At 40.2% G+C, this 17,637-nt stretch overlaps 1 protein-coding gene across 8 annotated transcripts in view; it reads left to right on the top strand.

Annotated features, from left to right (window-relative positions):
* The window catches only part of LOC310905613 (uncharacterized protein), a 140,362-nt gene that overhangs the window by 55,265 nt on the left and 67,460 nt on the right, over positions 1 to 17,637 (top strand). For 3 of the 8 annotated variants that reach the window (XR_014589160.1, XR_014589161.1, XR_014589163.1), the window contains one exon: positions 6,288 to 6,428. The exons of 2 other annotated variants lie outside the window; for them this stretch is intronic. Coding sequence is in view for 1 of the 6 variants with exons in the window: in XM_083852138.1 (XP_083708264.1) it covers positions 16,553 to 16,602; positions 16,805 to 16,916 (162 nt within the window). In the remaining 5 variants the exon portion in view is untranslated. 3 more of the 8 variants (XM_083852138.1, XM_083852139.1, XR_014589164.1) reach the window with 3 other exon arrangements.

Here is a 17,637-nt window from a genome sequence, read left to right as displayed (position 1 = left end):
CACTTTGCATGCTCAGCACTTCTAAATACCAAGGCCATCTTCATTCACTCGCTCACTCATTCAGTCAGTAAGTACTACAGAACTAGAAGCGAAACCTAAAGCATACCAAGTACTAGCTGTGCTGGGTACAACCCTGCTGGAACTTTCATCCGCCTGAAACCACTGATTTTTGCCCAGATGAATGAGTGCATAAGCATGGCTGTATAAGAAATGTGGACTCTGTTCTCACATCAGCTTTTCTGGGGTCAGTAGGCAGTATTAACAGGGCTTGTTTAATTTATGTTACTTATTAGGAGGTTTTCTTTTCCTTTTTGCTGTTTAGAAAATGGCGACATGAACACTGAATTAAAATTAAAAGTGTTAGAAAGAATGCCCCATAAAAGTTTCAGCTATTTTTAAGATTTTAACTCATTTGTTTTTCATTTGTTCGTGTTTAATTCTATTTATAAAAAGCTTGGTCTTTACACAAAGTAAAAAAAAAAAAAAGAGGAAGAAGGAGAAGTGTACGTTGACATACTAAGTGAAAAACCTCAAGAAAAATTACAGTAAATTAAAATTTATTTCCCAAGGGATAGAACATATTTCAGTGGGATGAAGGAAGAAACTAATAGACTTTCTATGAACAGCCATTTTTATTTGAAGAATAAGCTTTCAGGCAAATATAATTCTGCAGCCTCCTGAGGAAAGCCTTTTTCTTCTTGTTAGGATAATACCAATTAAAAAGTGAACAATTAAAAGCACTGAAAGTTTGTCAGTGTACGTTCTCTATGGATCTGTGCTTTCCCTCGTGCTGTTGCTTGCTGAACACGCCTTGTACTGCCGGTATGGCACGCAGTGCATCTGTGCTTCCTGTCTGCAGCTAGTAATTAGTTAATGCTGCCAGACACGAACGAATTGTGTCTGCTCATCTCAAGTACTTGCTAACAAATCAACCCTTTGGGGAGAATTTTACCATTTGGGAGCGATGCAATGTGACATTTTGGTTTCTCTCCACCTCACCTGTTGCTTTCTCCCCAAGTACCTGTTGTGGAGGCGTAGAAGGGCTTTTTGTTCTCATTTGCTCCGGATAACATCAGTGGTGTCACGCACGCTTGCACTGTTACAGGAGCACAGCCTGGATGGCAGGGCTGTGCTGCAGTGCATGTGTGCAGGCGAGTAGGCAGGTTGAGAGAAGAAAGCAAATTCCTTAAAACAGCTTTGCTGCAGAGGATGATGTAGAATTAAATAGTACCCTACAGAAGGGCAGGGTTTGCAGGGGGAATCAATCACAGACTGGGCAGAAATTGTCTTTTTTCAGCCATCGTAATTTTCCCCAAGTCATCTTCTACTAACTCACACTTTTGTGTAGGTGCTGTCTGTCCTTAGCTGTGCTCAGCATGGACAGTCTGACACCTTGTCCCCATTAGCCTCTTCTCCGCTCCACAGGTTGTAGTTACTTTTGTCCCCTCTTTTTTTATTATTTTTTTTAAGTTGATAACAACAGCACGGACATTAGATGAGCAGTCCTTAATGTACCCTAAGCTCCATATCTGTTGCTTTTCTTGGACCTAATAATGGGTTCTCTGCTTGAAATGGTTCTCTTTTTACACAGTATAGTTTGCTTTCGTAAAGGATGTAACGTCTTCCTTTAAATTTGGTCTCTCATACTATCGTTCTTATCCAACATCAGCTTCCTGATAATGACAAAACGTTAAAAGCCATCCTGCTTTTGAAAAGAGTTTTGAAACCATGAAGTCTAAAGAAGAAAATCTGCATTTTATTTAAAAAATAAAAAATCCTGGTATCTTGCTAATGTCGTGCAGGATCAACAGACACTTCAATTTCTTTACTTTCCAGTGGAAGAAGCTAAGAAGCTGTGATGTTCTGGAGATGACTTCTAGCTGTTAATGGTGTGCAATAGCTCGCGCAAGTTCATATTCTTTGTTGTGTGAAACTAGATCCCTATTGAAATACTCATGAAAACAGTGACCTCGTGGCCTGCTTCACAGCTCTGTTATCGATCCTCCTCATTATATATTCCTTTAAATGTACTTAGGTATATATTTTTTCTAGCTTGAAGAAATGTGACTATGTATACCATGAGGGAGTTTTGTTTGGGGTGCAGACAATTATAGGGAATTTACCTCGGTGTTTAATTTTTATGCTTTAATTCCTCAGTTTTAAAGGCAAGGCTACTTGATCTGATTTATGATGGCAGTGCGGAGTTGTGAGGGAAAAAAGAGAAATTTTTGTTCATTCAAACCACATGGTTCTCAAGGCCTTGAAAATTTTAGTTGCATTAAACATGGAAGGTACCATCATTTTTCACAGATCTCCTTGAAAATCCATTTCTTACACACAAAAAAAATCACAATTTCACAATGTTACATGTTTAGAAAGTTGAATGAAAATACTCCGTGGCTAATCTTGACAGTTCTAACTTGGAGAAAAGCCAAGGCCCCAGAACAATGCACAGCCAGTGCATTTGTAACACGATACAGAAATCAATACACATGACCAGATTTTCCAGTCCACCACGCTTATTTTGCAAACCCGTCAGAGGTCTGTCTGGGAGCATTCCCCATGTCAAGGAGACTTGCTGATGGCCAAAAGCTGGTGAGGATGGTAGAGCTGCCTCCACTGCCAGCTGGCCTAGCCCTCACGGCCGGATGAGGGAGAGCACCCAAAGCGTGCCGGGGCTACTTGTCCTGGTTCCAGTTAGGACAGAGTTAAGTAGCTCATAGTAGCTGGTAGGGTGCTATGTTTTGGATTAGGATGAGAAGAGCGCTGATAACATGCTGATGTTTTAATTGTTGCAGAGCAGTGTTTACACCAGGCCAAGGACTTTTCGGCTTCTTGCTCTGTCCTGCCAGCGAGCAGGCTGGGGGTGCAGCAGGAGCTGGGAGGGGACAGACCCAGGACAGCTGACCCAAACTGGCCAAAGGGGTATTCCATACCATCTGACGTCATGCTAAACAATATATAGGGGTGGCTGGCCGGGGTGGGGGGGCCGGCTGCTCGGGAATAGGCTGGGCATCGGTCAGCGGGTGGTGAGCAATTGCATTGTGCATCACTTGTTTTCTTACACATTATTATTGTTAATACTATTACCATTATCACTATTATTATTATTATTGTTATTATTATTTTCCTGTCTTAATAAACTGTCTTTATCTCAACTCACAGGCTTCACTTTCCCGTTTCTCTCCCCCATCCCAGAGAGGGAGGGGGGAGGGTGAGCGAACGGCTGTGTGGTGTTTAGCTGCCAGCCGGGTTAAACCACAACACTACTGATGGCTGGAAGGGTGCATGGGGCTCCCATCGCCCCAGATCCTATTCCTGTCTGTGCTGTCCTACATAGGTGATGCTAATAGCAGAAATTACATCGTGTGTCTGGTAGCTTTCACTTCTGAGGAAATAGCTAATGCTACATACACTTTCTTCTTACCAAGAGGAGCAGAAATATCTTTAAGTCATGACCGTGTTTGCATGACTGCACAGCGGTGCGTTTGCTGTACTCACACCAGTCAAGGGCTTGTGCTCGGTAAGTCTGATGCGGCCTCTTACAAACCTTTCAGACTGCCCAGTGTTGGATAGTCTGAAGCTTCCCTGTACAGCAACCCTCCCTGCTAACAGCCACCTAAAGTTCTGGGGAAGGGTTCTTCTCTTGAAGCTGCAGCTTTGTGTGAAAGAGGCGGTATTTTTATAGGAGGACAGAGAATTTGGGAAAAATGCTCTTGCAAAACCTAGCTCTTTTTTTTGTTGTTGTTTGTTTGCTTTTCTAGACAGCCAGGGTACTTTGCTTTGGACTGTGCGGTGTTGATGGATTTTAATCCCCAAGCTATTTTTGATTCCTGGGCACATTTATGACATATGCAGTCAGCTTTTTTTTTTTTTTCCTCCTTCAAGATGCATGCATCCATAGACTTGAATGGGTGTAGGAAAGATAAATGGCTAAGGGAAAAGGAAATTAGTCTGAATGTTCTTAGAGCAGGAGCAAGGAGACTCTATAAAGGCAGACTGTGTGACAGAGATAAAAACTAAATGAAAATTAAGGCTCAAGAAGAGGCCTGGCTGATAGGGGAGAAAGGAAGTCCAAATATGTTCAGATAATACCCAAAAGATGAAATGTAAAAAATGCTCCATTAAATCCCATTTCCCTCTTACTTTGATATTTTAATTTCCCATTTCACTTCCTTTTATAATTTCCTTCTACCCTTCCAATGATACTCACTCTCTAGTGAAAACGTACTGTTGCAAATCATTCTCCCAAAGACCGATCCTTTAGCTCAGTAGTGTTCAGGATCTACAAATTTAGATTTCGATACCTATCAGAATACAGAGCTGGCAGGAGGGTTTGCTTTGCTTTATAAATTTCTGTCTGGAAGTTCAGAAGTGGAAAGGCAAAACCAGTGAAAGGTATGTGTTCTTCTGAAATACTATGGCAAAACTGAGATATACAAAATTAATACTTGCTTTGCATCATGATGTGGAGCTCAAGTATCCCCACGAACAGCTTTAGTTGTTTAATTATTTTCATTTTGTTGCTAGTTTCTTGTATATAATAATTTGTCCACTTAGATTTATGTTATTGCAGGCTACTGTCCAGCAAAGCACTTAAGCACTCAATTAACTTTAAGCACATAAGTAGTCCCGTTGCTGGACTGGGGCCATAATAAAGGAAGAGAATGTTTCAAGAGAGATTGCTTTTTCTTCTTTCTGTTGTTGTTGTTTTAAGTGTCAACAGCACAGTTTATTTAGTTGCCTTTTAGACAACTAGTAATCTTATTTAGTAATCTTATTAGTAAAATTGGCAGGATTAAGAGGATATTAAACAAAATCTGTGTGTTTTCACATCAGTTAAGATCTGTACTGTATTCCCATGGAATACAACAATTCTGTTGTGCAATAACTGGATTTTAATGTAACCAAGTCACTTAAGATTTCATTAAAACACATTTATTAAATTACTTGGCTGCCTTGGAATTGTGGGCTGGAAGTAGGAGCTAGCTCCAGTTCAAAACGCAGAGAAGTTTTTCGGACTGGGAAAGAACATTTTGTAAGATCTTTTTGCAGTTTTTCTTCATCAATCAAAGCACATTTATTTACCAAGGAACATGTAGTGAGTGTTAATTTTATGGATGTTCCTCTGTGTCCAAAACGAAGCCATCTGTCCCCGAAGGCAGACAGGGTAAGCAGTCTGTCCGTCGCGTTGGCGTGCCCTGGCAGGAAACCTGCCACATCAGTTCCGTCCCTCTACGTTCTCATCATTTTCGGTTACACATTTTTACCATTGAGAATCTAGTAATCAATAAAAGATATTTTGTTTTTACATGGAAACCTCAGTGAAATGAAACCTCTTAATGAAAAATACTTTGTGAAAACCAAGGAATTAAAAGCTGGCAGCAAAACAGGACAGCCACCACATATGAGGAGCGAAAAAAAAAAAGTCTGCTCTGTCCCCTTAAAAACAAACAAAAAGAAACATCCCTAAGAAGGAAACAGCATCTCTGACTTTGTCATCTACTTACTTGACAGACAGTTTCCTGGTACTATTAGAGTAAATAACCCGTTTGCCCAGAATTCACTCATGAATTCTCCAGTTTCTGAATATTAACGTTTCTGGCAGTAATTTTCTTTTCGAATTTGCTGGGATTAAAATACGAAGCTTTAGTAGGTGGGTGCTGTTTGTACTGTATCTGGATTTCCTTTGACAGTCGATGTGTTTGTAATTGCAGCCGAATGGCTTCGGTACTCGGACCTGCTCCTTTGATATACGCAGGTGATTACTAACGTTTCTTGATGGTCTAGGGGGATGGCTTGGTAGAAAATGTCGAATTCTTGCAAAGTAATTTCTCACGTCTTCTGATGTTTTTTTATTGAGTGCTTTGATCTTTGTTCTGCAGATGTGGAAATAACATCATCTACAACCTGTAGGCGTACTCTGCACTTTCTCAACTAATTGTTCTGTGCATCTGACAACAAGATGCAAATTTACCCAGATCTGTCTACAAAGAGACTTCCCTCCTGCCTGGCCTTTTTTGTAGAGAGTCAAACAACGTTATTTTTACCCACTTCTAAAAATTGATTCTGAGCATATCTTTTGACATGCCTGCTTGCCTTCCCCACTCCCAGATGTCACCAGCTCCCTGCCTGCATTACAACATCCAGCTTGGCTGGCACATGGGACCGAGCTGGGAAGGACGAGAACAGTTTGAGACAGAAAACAGTGTTCCGTAGCTCGATGTCCCTGTCTGTGCTGAGGAGCAGGAGTGTCACGTACTGATTATCCACTTCTTCTTACACAGTGATTTACATGCTGATGGGTGCAGCCTTGTAATTACCCAGGCGCGTTCGCCCTACATCCCAAACGAGACAGCCCAGGCGTTAGCAGGAGAACAGCTGCAGTGGCCTGGAAGCTGGGGAAATACGGAGGTGGTCAACCTGAGGTGAGCTCTGTGCTGCGATAACTCTTATCAGAACTAGCTAATTTTAAAAAGTGCCAACATCCCCGCACTAGGCAGTGCAATCAGTGAGTGTTGAAATACCCCAAACTAGGGATGCCAGTTGCTTCTCCTTACATGTGGACTTAAGAGGAGAGCAGGTTCTCAGCCTTCTCTTCTCAAGTGTCATTTTACCTTTGTATAAGCTGCTCCTCATGCCCCAGTGCATTTATATAGCTCTCTTATTTGTGAGAATGTTTTTGAATCCTCTGGAGAACCAGAACATCTCATGGCTTTTGCATCCAAATGTAATTTAATTGCATTTCTCTGTTTTTTGAAGATGTTGGATCCTTTTCAGCAATCCTCTCACATAACCCAGCTGAATTTCCACTTGAATTTTATTTGAAAAATGCTTGAATAAGGAGTACCGTGAAGAGTCAGTTGTCATCCTTCTATGTCATTAGTAGTTATTAACTTGATTTCCAAAAGTGCTGAGCAACTAAAGCTCTTATGAGAGATTAGCACAGGAACTGCTGATACCAAGTTCCTCCTCTGGAGAGTACATGATACCTCAAAGTCATCGGTGGGGCTGGGTGGAAGGAAAGCCATTTCCACACTGTGCTACCTTCCCAGACTCCTCACTGGCATGAGAAAGAGAGATACGAGGACTAACAACAGACCAGGTGTGATTTCTTGTATATTTTGGGAAATCTTCACAGGGGCTGTCACTCAGTGTGACTCTGATACTGACAATGGTACTGCTTGCTTCTGTGCACACAGTTTGGAGCAAGGTGACTCCTCATCTGGCATTCATGTAGATAATAGCAGAACACAATGCTGGGGAGTTTGGTTGTGTCTGTTCCTTTAACAACAGGGCATATGAACCCCTGATGTGACACTGAAGAGAAATATCTCAGAATATAGGAAATTTTCAAAGTTGCATACACTTCACACGTGTAGCATTTGCTATCGGTATAATCTTTGTTAAATATAAATCTTAAAACTGCTGAGTTTGAGTGTTTACTACTGAAAAAGATTCATAGTCCTTTTCTGATGACTTGATGGTATGGCCAGACTGGTGATACTGGTGGAATCCTGGCCCTGGTGAAATAAATGGCCCAAATCACTCTGGCTTTGTTTAGATCATGAAATTGCCCTTGAATTCAGCAGTGGTAGATGTTAAAGTGGGAAAAAGAACTTATTTTGCTTTATTCAACTTCCAACTCTGTGCTCAATTTCCTTGTGTTTTTGTTCCTTGCTGTCGTTACATATTTTGCTGGTAATAAATTGGAACCATAAATATCTGCACCTCAAATTAAGTTCATTTCCAAATGATTTTAATATAACTTTCATTAGAAATGAAAATTCCAGCAGCTTTTTATGATGTAAAATATGTTCACAAAATAAGCATAAACATATGTACGCATATGTATGTCTGTGCATATATATGCATGAAAGTATATAATGGATCTAGATATTAGTTTTGCTTCTTAGAAATGAATGTCACAATATATTCAAGATGCAGTAATGTATTACTTTTCTTATTGCTTTAAAAAGCCTCGAATTCTTGTAGAATATGGTTTAGTGGGTCAAACATCCCCTTTCCTCTCATTTATCAGCCCTTTGATCTCGTGTCAGTTCTAAATGTTGGCATGCTTAGGCCAGAACAGTGTGCTGCAAGATCACAAAAAGGCATAGTTATATCTTTAAAAACTTATGGGCATCCTGGTGCTACATCCCAGCATAGCTTAGCAGATGTGGTATTGAGTTCCCCCAAGTCTTCACTGCCCCTTTGTCTATTATTTTTTTTATAGTTTTGTTCTGCATTCCTTCCACTCAACCTCAAGTAGATGGAAGCCTGTTAGTTTATTACTTACATATGTCTGCACCCTTTTACCTCAGCAGGGAAAGACAAAATATTGAGGAGGACTGTAGGTTTGGGATGGTCAGCTAATCCTTCCCCACCTTGAACTAATCGCCAGGCTGATGTGTTATTGTGCTGAGCTCTGTTCTTCAGCGCATTGCCAGTGGGGTTTCAATTTGTAGAAGCATAAACAGATACTAAAGTAAAAAGAATGGTGCAGTGATTTGTTAGCAGAGTTCAGATCAAATTATCACAGTGCTCCCCTGCTGACAGTCCTAACAATTACCTCCTTTTTCTTGGTCTTTCAAATGTTTTCTGTTTCACTTACATCTCGGTAAATAGTGTGCTTCTCACTGCGTTTTATTTATTTGCCTACGAAAGGGGAAGAAATTTGAACCCTTGACTTTCATTCAAATATCTGAATTTCTATACATTTTGTGCTAACTTAGATGCGTTAAGAAGTTTTTGTTTTGTTTTTTTAAATCGGCAAGGTGACTAAAAGTGGTTTCAGCTTTCCAGTTAGTACCTGCTTTTGTAAAATTTTCTAGCCCTTTTACAGCTTTATGATAGCACAGATCTTGTTGAAATTGGAAATCTTTTGAGAAGAGCAGCTACTAAAGAGGAAATGGGTAGAAAATTGTATATATTAAGCAAATATTAAGATTTTAAAGCATTTGAGTCCTATGTTGAAGGCAAATTGGATGTGTCAGTAGATAATATTCCCTTTTTGTGGAATATAGGCAGTTGATGTTCTATACAAGTTGTCTAGAATTAACTTCAACATTTGTTTCCACTCTTTTTCTTCCTTTCCCTGTTTTCAACTCTTGACTTTCACTCTTGCAGTTATATTTGTCTGCTTCTTACAATTCTAGTGGGACTGATTTATCATCATTTGCTAACATATCTGTCTCAAAATCTGAGCTTTGATCAGCTTGTATTTTATAACTTACATCTGTTCTATGTTTAACCTTTTGTAATGCTGTTTCTCAAAAATATTATCTAGTATAACAAAAGAATCGTTAGTCTATTTGTTCTGTTAAACCTAAAGGAAAAAAAAATCCTACATACTTGTCTACTTTGTTGTATTTTTGTTAATGTATCAGTGATTTTTCTCGTTAAATCTATAAATCTATCACTCTGTCTTTTTCCTGTGATTGCTGCTGAACTACAAACTCCATCATCCTTTTTCTTCTCTACTTTTTTTCCTGTGATTACATCTTTTTGTGCTTCACAGCATCACCACCAGCAGTGTCACTGCTCTGGCCCATTTGCTGCTGCAGGGTCCAGGTCAGGCTTCCAAAAAGGTAAACGTGGGGATTAAAAGTACTCCCACAGCGGGCTGCAGGGGAAGGCAGAAAGCTTCTTGGATTGGACTAAAACTTGCTGGACTTAAAGTTCTATCTGGGGCTGCCTTACTGACATTAATCCTTCTGCAAAAATAAGTCCTTGAAGTGAAATAGATGGATAGGAGGTTTGGCGAAGCATTGAGATAGATCTGTATATTCTGTTACTACCTAATCTGTCTTTGAGAAAAGAGGTCTAATTTAAAAGGACCTGCCTTGAGACTGCCTCTGTCTTGGCTCAGGCTGATGTACACGAGGACAAGAGTGAGAGATGCATGAACAATGCTGTTATATTTCTGTTTATAACCCACATCCCAGCTTATAAACAAGTGAACCTTGCCTAGCACCAATCAGGCTATTAACATAGATGAAATAATAAAATATTCCTGGAGAGGATTTTTTACCCTCTTCCTACTTTTCCTTCCTCAGATGTAAGGGGGCAAATAGGTAAAGTCCTATTCTGCTTCACTTTTGACAGAGACATAGCCATCGTGCAAGGGCCAGCAGAAAGGGAACATAGCTCCTTGTTCCTTGGAGAGAAATGCTGTTGATGCTGGGGGGCTCCATGGCTTGTTTGCTGCATTGATGTGACTACAGCAGTAGCCTGAGAATAGCCTAAGCTGTTCTCCAGCTTTGAATAAGCTTTTGAAGTCCTCAGTTAAGCCAGTCCATAGCCACCAGGAGTAGATGCACAGGCTGCTTGATCCTGACTGTATCAGTGCCTGGGAGAATCTGGCCTGAGGATCCATCAGAGGAGAAATACCCACAAAAACTCTAAGTAATTACAACTCGTGTCTTTCCAACGCAGTAGAGACTTTTAATATAAATGGAAATTTTATTGGCATGGGGGCTGAATGTCTTGGCATAAATGGATTCAGGGGGAGCTGTACTTGCTTATAACTGAGCAAGTTTTGGCTTCAAGAGTGGAAACCATTGAGGAGCTATAAATTTTGAGCCTACAAGGGCATTACAAAAGACAGAAGGGTAACCAGCATGGCATCAGTTCCTTCAGAAAGATTATGAGCTATGGAAAAAGATTAGTTACGTTTGCTGCAAATAGCTTAGAAAACTTGGGTTAGGTACGTTGAATGTATTGAATGGATCAGTGCCAGCAAATACACCTGTATAGTGATTAATTAGAAACAGTGAACCAAAGAGTGACTTTTCAGGTAGGAAGTAGCATACAGTATAATCAATGTATTTGGAGTATGTTTGGATGAAAGGATAAAAAGTGGGAGAATAGTCAGTAACATGAGCAGTTAATGAATGAAATGTGGTCATAGATCTAGACTAGGAGAGTAACCACTCTCTTTGCCACTTGAGATGGTTCTCAAGAAAAGTATACAGCACTGTTCCTGTTTATGAGCAGGGAAATGAAGGGGCAAACCCAGGAACTGAATTTCCTTTTCCTTGATTCCTTCCAATATTACTTTCCACTATTATAATTACAAGACCAGAGACATGACAGTTGACTATTCTCCTACACACAGATTTCCCTAGTACAAGTCTATCTTATAGATACTCATCCCATTTCATTTTATTGTTGTCCTGGGACCTTGCAAGATTCTGTTCTGCATGATTTAGTCTCCAAAAATGTCCACTGTTGCCAAAATGTTAAAACTTGTACAGGCAAATTCTTTTATGGACTTCCTCCTTACTTCCACAATATTCTTTTGAAGATGTAAATATTGAGATAATTTATTACAGATTGAACAGAAACATTATTTTTCATTTTCAACTTGGCATCTAATGGTGTTGAGCATTTTGCCTTATCCCTAGTAAGTTATTGGACTAGTTCATGTTTTGATGTGCACCAGCTACATGTAGACCAGAAATGCATGCTCCCCTAAAAGAACCCCAGCTGACTTGGGGCTTTCACGTTGATTTTTATTTTGGTAGCATACACCTTCCTTGAAGACAATATAGAAGTACTGGCTAAAAATTACAGAATATATTTTTTTGCTCAGAGGACTTCACAAAATTTTAGTCTTTGAAAAATGCAGAAGCCCATTAAAGATAAAGAACATAAACAAGTGTAAAGCACTTCTTAAAGTCTTTGACAAAGGTCGCAGGTGTAGGGAGGTCAAAGTGATATCTTGTTCTTCTAAATATTTCAACAGATACACAGACTTTTGATTGCATTATCTATTAAAAAATTGCTTTGAACCTTCCGCCAGTGCAGACCACTTATGCTTTCTCAAACCAACAAAGGTTCGGTCAGCAGATAAGAATTTCTGACCATGGAGGGGCAGCTGCTTTCCTTTCATCTTTCCTCTGGTGTGTACATGAAATGTTTGCTTAGCCTGGCCCTGCTATCATGAGGACTTTTTTTTTTTTTTTTCTTAATCCTCCCTCTAATTTGAATCCTACACCCAGTCTGCAAATATGACATGAAGAAAATTTAGATTTCAGCAGTGCAGGCTTAATCCTGCTGGATGCTGAGCATTTCAGCAGTGGTTCAGCACAATACCTAGCCTTATCTGACTATGCATATGCTTATCTGTAAGCCTAAACTTAAGCATACGATTAAACGCTCTGATTGATTAGGACTAATGATCCTCACTGAAGTACTGAGCCCTGTGAGGGAAGTTTGTTTTACAGGCAATTTTGCTGTTGTTTTTCTTCTATTGTTACTTAGCATCAGAGGAGATAATTAAGGAAGTGTTTGTTTTAAGAACACCACAGCAATTTCTGTAATTTTTTTTATCTGATTCTTGAAAATCCACTTGTGACTGGTCCTGTGTTTATTAGTCTTTTATTACATATTTTTCTTCAAAAGCAAACATGATCTCTAGAAATTGTGCCACTGATATCCAGGTGTGTCTTTTCCTTCTCAAGAAGCTTAATCTATGTGCAATGTTAATGAGAAAAATATTAAGACAAAATGTGTAAAATTGCTTCCTAGAAAGGTTTAATCTATATGTAAATGTAGAGTTGCGTATGAGAGAACTGGCTAACAGTATCCCGAAGGAAAGACAGTATTCATGTAGACTGGATCATTATAAATGTATGCTTTCAGATGCTGCCTTCTTTAACATTACATGGTTTCCTAATGAGAAAAGTTTGCCTTTTGTTTTTACTTCTTTCTCTCTGTCTCTCTGCCTTTCTTCCACTCACCTCTCTTCTTTTTAGCCAGCTAAGTCTGGTGGAGCGAGTAGTATGATTGAAACTGGGAGAAATTTTGATTTGGAAGTTGTTGACTTTTGAGTGAATCCTGAAAAGGATGAATGTAAAGCAGTAACAGGTCAGCTAATTAATGATTTATGAGATGTTGACTTCCATAGATGTTTAATAAGGATCTCTCGTCTGCATGCTACATTGCTTGAAACGGTGTGGAAGGCAAACCTCAAAGACCAGAAAGCAAACCTCAAAGACCTCTGTTTGAACACGGAGAAGGCTGTCATCCTTGGGATGTTAGCAAGTGTTGCCTTCACCAGCGAGCTTTCCCAGGCAGACGTTGGGCAGGGAACTATGAAGTTCTTCCATCTGTGTCTTGGAGTGAGACCGTGTGCTGGTAGGTGCTTTAAGCAGTGATTTTTGAATACCCCGTTCAGTAGCGGCAGACCAGGATACAGTAAATAAGGGTAACAACTGCTCCCATTTTATCTACAAGGAAAGGGAATTCTTCTGGATGGATTTGTTATGAGCAAAATGTATTGCCTCCCTGCCTCTGTCATCCTCACCACCACAGTAAACCTTTTGTGGGACTTTGCAGGGAAAGGAATAGAGAGCTTGAAGACGTATGAGGACAAGGCAGCAATCAAGCTACATTTTCTGAGGGCTGAGGGGATCTTTTCTCCCTTGCAGGATTCCATTAAGTTTTCTTAGCATTAAACTGCAAGTATTTTAAGCTACTGAACTCTGGAAAAGGAGCCATGTGCTTTCATGATGCTCAAACTTTGATCCTAAGTTGCTGTAAAGCTCCAGTTCAGCAAAATGCTTAAGTGTGTGCTTGATTTTAAATACATGAATACTTACAGTGACAGAATGGTCAAGAGCAGCAGGAAGTCTGCTTTGCCTCACAACTAAGCCACTATGTAACTTATGAGTATGGTGTATTATCAGTCTAGCATACCTATTTCTATGCAACCCTGCCATGGAAATGCTTTCCCTAGAGTTGGTGGGATTTAAATATAAACTTAATTTAGGAAGAGCAGGGGATGAGTGTGTATGCTTGATTTATATGCATTTTATCTTCTGGTGGCCTAAATAACTTCTTGCATCCTGATTTAAATTCTTAGGCTGTTTAAGTATTTTTCCCTGCAAGACTTAGAGTTTTTCTGGAAACACTGTGTTGTTTCTTTCATAAAGTCATTACAGTGAGCTGTCCAGATTTTTGTTTTAACATCTGTGCATTTAATGAATAATGGCTGAAGTCTTTCCTCATCTTTTATTGATTGAGGACTTTTTCTACATCTTGTGTATGACGTGGTTTTGCTCTAATGCTTTGTATATGGAAGTCTCTATGTGGTTATTTTCCAGATTTGTGTGAATTAGGACATCTGAGCTAGTAGTTTCAATATTGAAAATTTATATTATTTGAAGACAAAATCACTAGCTCAGAGTTCAGAGGGAATGAAGGTCATACTGCGCAGAGAACCATGTTCTGTTTGCTGGCGGGTCTGACATCTGAGGATTACAACATCTGTGATACATGGGCCTGGAGTTCTTCACGAGGGTAAATTTCAAATGGCAGTCCTGATCTGGTACTAGTGGAATCAACAAGAGCTTTGTAATGTACTTCAGGCTATGCAGAATCATGACCAAATGAAAAATGTAGACTATGAAACCCAAATATTTCAGAATGAAGTCTCCACAGAACAGTATTTCACTGATCTTTTTTCTTTTTTCTTCATAGTTCTTTGGTACCATTAAGCTTTTTCTATAAAGGAGATAAAAGCTCTGGCATGTTTGCTTATTTTCCTTAACATGGAGCTTTTTCATAGGAGAATAAATGTTTTTCACTGAGATTTACATGTTGTCAAGGCTATCAGTGACAATATAGTGTGGTTACTACTTGACACGTGAGGGGATTCTGTCGTTCTAGTGTCTATAGCAACTGTAAGCCCTTGCAGTCTGCTTTCTTGTGTTATACAGGGCACAGAATTTGAGGAGGGTCACAGGAGGACCCCCCTATGTAGACAGAAGCAAAATACCAAGGGAAGTAATAATCATCAACAGTATTAGTCAACAGTGTGTTGAGAAAGTGCTTTTTTGATCATTTTACATGTGGTAGTATCAGCAGATCTGTAGTTCCAATGATGGCAAACCTCTAGGAAAAGGATTGGATGTGGGTTCTGACTCTCAAGTGTTTGTAGCTCTACCACTGTCCACGTGGTAGAACATGGCCCATTTTAATAATGATGGGAAAAAGTGAAATGCTGCTGTCATTACATCTGAACTTGTTGCATTCATTCGCCAAGTCAAGCACATACTCACCAAGCATTAGCATTTGAAATAAGATTAATTTCTGGGATCAAAAGACAGCATTTTGTTTCTTTTGCAACATTTCAGTTGCTGAGATGCATTTTGATTACACTGATCAAAGAGTCATTGAGCATCGGAAGCTAATATTGGCCGTGATTCTGTCTGACGTATTTTGCACTGTGTCATGTCTAACCCTTTGTCATGATTAAACATTCATTTGCACCAACTAGGGTGCCTGACAGTCTTACATCATAAAGCATTTTATTCAGTGCAAATTAGGATTCAGTGCGCTCCTCTGTGGGGGATTTTCCGACTAATGACATATGTAAATAGCACTCATTCATTCTGATATTAAGGGGAAAGGTACAGAAGCATGCAGATCTCCTAATGAATCTGTGTTATACCTCAGATGAAAGGAAAACAATGTGTTTTTCAGATGTTAATTTTGTTATCTGCACACACTGTGTTCCCTTCAACTCCCTCAAAGTTGAGATACACAGAAACAGATTTATAGAGCCTTTATGTTCACAAAGACTGTTTGTCAGAGAGGTACCCATGCATGCACACTTTCTGTAACAATATGGAACCCCTTACTTCCACGAAGAAAAGGAAGAAATACAGCCATATTATTCAAATGTGAACCCTAAGAAATTGGGCCGTTCTTTGTGTGTGTAAAACTTTTTTTTTTCTCTGCTCTTTCTGTAGCAGCATAACACACAGTTTTAGCACTTCAACAAAGCCTGATGGCTTCTGTCACTTTATTATACTTGTATTTTTATGGCAGCGTGCTGTGAAATGTACTGTCCTTTACGTCAACGGCCCTTGTCATCTACTCTGCCATGTTTTGTATTTATTTAATAATATTTAGTGGTTTGAAGTTGAGAACCACAGTAAAAATATTTGAGTCTTTGCGTTTCATGAATGAGGCGTCTTGTTAATTTTCTTTGGCCTTTCATTTCTGAAAGCCTTTATTTAGCTTTCTTTCCTTTGGGCTTATTGGGGAAGCGAAGGACTCTGTGCATTCACCCTATGTCATGATCTTAATTGCATTTCTCTCATTTCAGTGCTTTCATAAGTTTTTCATAAAGTACTTATACATGTACCAGATCCCCATGGTTCCTGCAGAATGGTTTAGTATAGTTCACATGAGATGTTGGCAAAAAGTTCTTCACTGAGAGTCAGTCAGGCACTGAAGAGGTTTGCCAGGGAGGTGGTCACAGCACCATGCCTGATGGTGTTCAAGAAGTGTTTGGACAACACCTTGTGACTCTTAGGTTGCCCTGGTCAGGAGTTTTTGGACCTGCTGATCCTCATGGGTCCCGTCCATCTCGGGATATTCTATGAGGTAAATCAGAGAGAAAATTGCTGAGTTTCTCTTTGAAAATTTCTCCAAATTGATGAGTGAGATCCAAGATCTTGCACAATGAAGAGAACCCCATTCACTCTGATCCATACCGCACATGTAGCACATCTGTGGGCATTTCCAGTTCCTGGTGATGGTCGGAAAGCAGGGACGAGAGAGGCCTGAGCATCAGGATCGGCTCAGGTGGGATCAGTTGGGCCTGGCGGGGCTGGGGCTCAGCTGCAGCACAGCCCAGGTGCGGCCCAGGCCTGTGCTGACCCAGACACCAGGCGAGGCTGGTCAGGGCCATTAGGGCTCAATACTGCACTTGGGAGCTGGCAGCCATTTTGTTGTCTCTCGGACATTTGTAACCTTTGTTGAAAGCACAACCATTGGTGTTTTGTAGGCTCTTAGTGCTGGTCTGTCCTGTGAGGACAGGTATAGCTGGAAGTAAGGGGAGTGAAGAAGGGCAGAGCGGCTGTGAACTTCACAAGATGCAGAAAAAGACTGGACTGCAGGTAAGTTAGTGAGGCAAGGGCAGTCCTTCTGTTACGGCGGTCCCCTCAGCCTCTTCCCTGCTCTGGGGCAGAAGCAGGGGGTCAAGGTGTGGGGGAACCAAAATCTGTCTGGTGGGAGGGGGGCCAAGGATGTGTCCCCAAGCGCTTGGCTGCTCTGTGTTGGCCCCGGTGTGCCTGGGTGCTGCTTTTGGGCTGGGCTCTGCATGGAGCATTTGCAGGGTGCTTTGAGTTGTGCAGGGTAGCTCGAAATTAGGTCATCTCTCATCAAGACTTAAAAATGTTTCTGTTAAAGTAAGTGGCAAATCTCTTATGGCTGCGTTGGGAAAAAATAAGTGTTAATTCTACTTGTTCATCATTCACGGGGAGTGTTGAGCTGCCTTTCTGTAAAAGAAATAGGACATTCCTGCTGTATTTATTTCTCCTGAAAAGAGTGTGAGTTGTTTGTTGTGAACTCTGGTGTTTCCTTCTTGTGCATGGGAGAAAAAAAATTTGCTTTGGGGGAAGGAAAAAGAGCATTTATTCCTTTCTCTTTTAACCAAGGTTTAAATGTTAGTGTTTAAAACCCAGCAGTTTAATGCTGTTTAAATTCTCTAGGCAGTCCTTATGAGCGGTATCTTTATCTCTTTTGCCTTGAGGAATGAGTGGTGTTTCATCATTTTTGTTTTGAGTTAAAGTTGATGCCAACATCCACTATAAATGGGTCAGGCAGTCACTGAAGTGA

Source organism: Anser anser (assembly GCF_964211835.1).
Source record: "Anser anser genome assembly, chromosome: 11".
Classification (NCBI taxonomy): Eukaryota; Metazoa; Chordata; class Aves; order Anseriformes; family Anatidae; genus Anser; species Anser anser.
The sequence above is the reverse complement of the archived record's forward strand: the minus strand, read 5'-3'. Positions and strand labels throughout refer to the sequence as shown.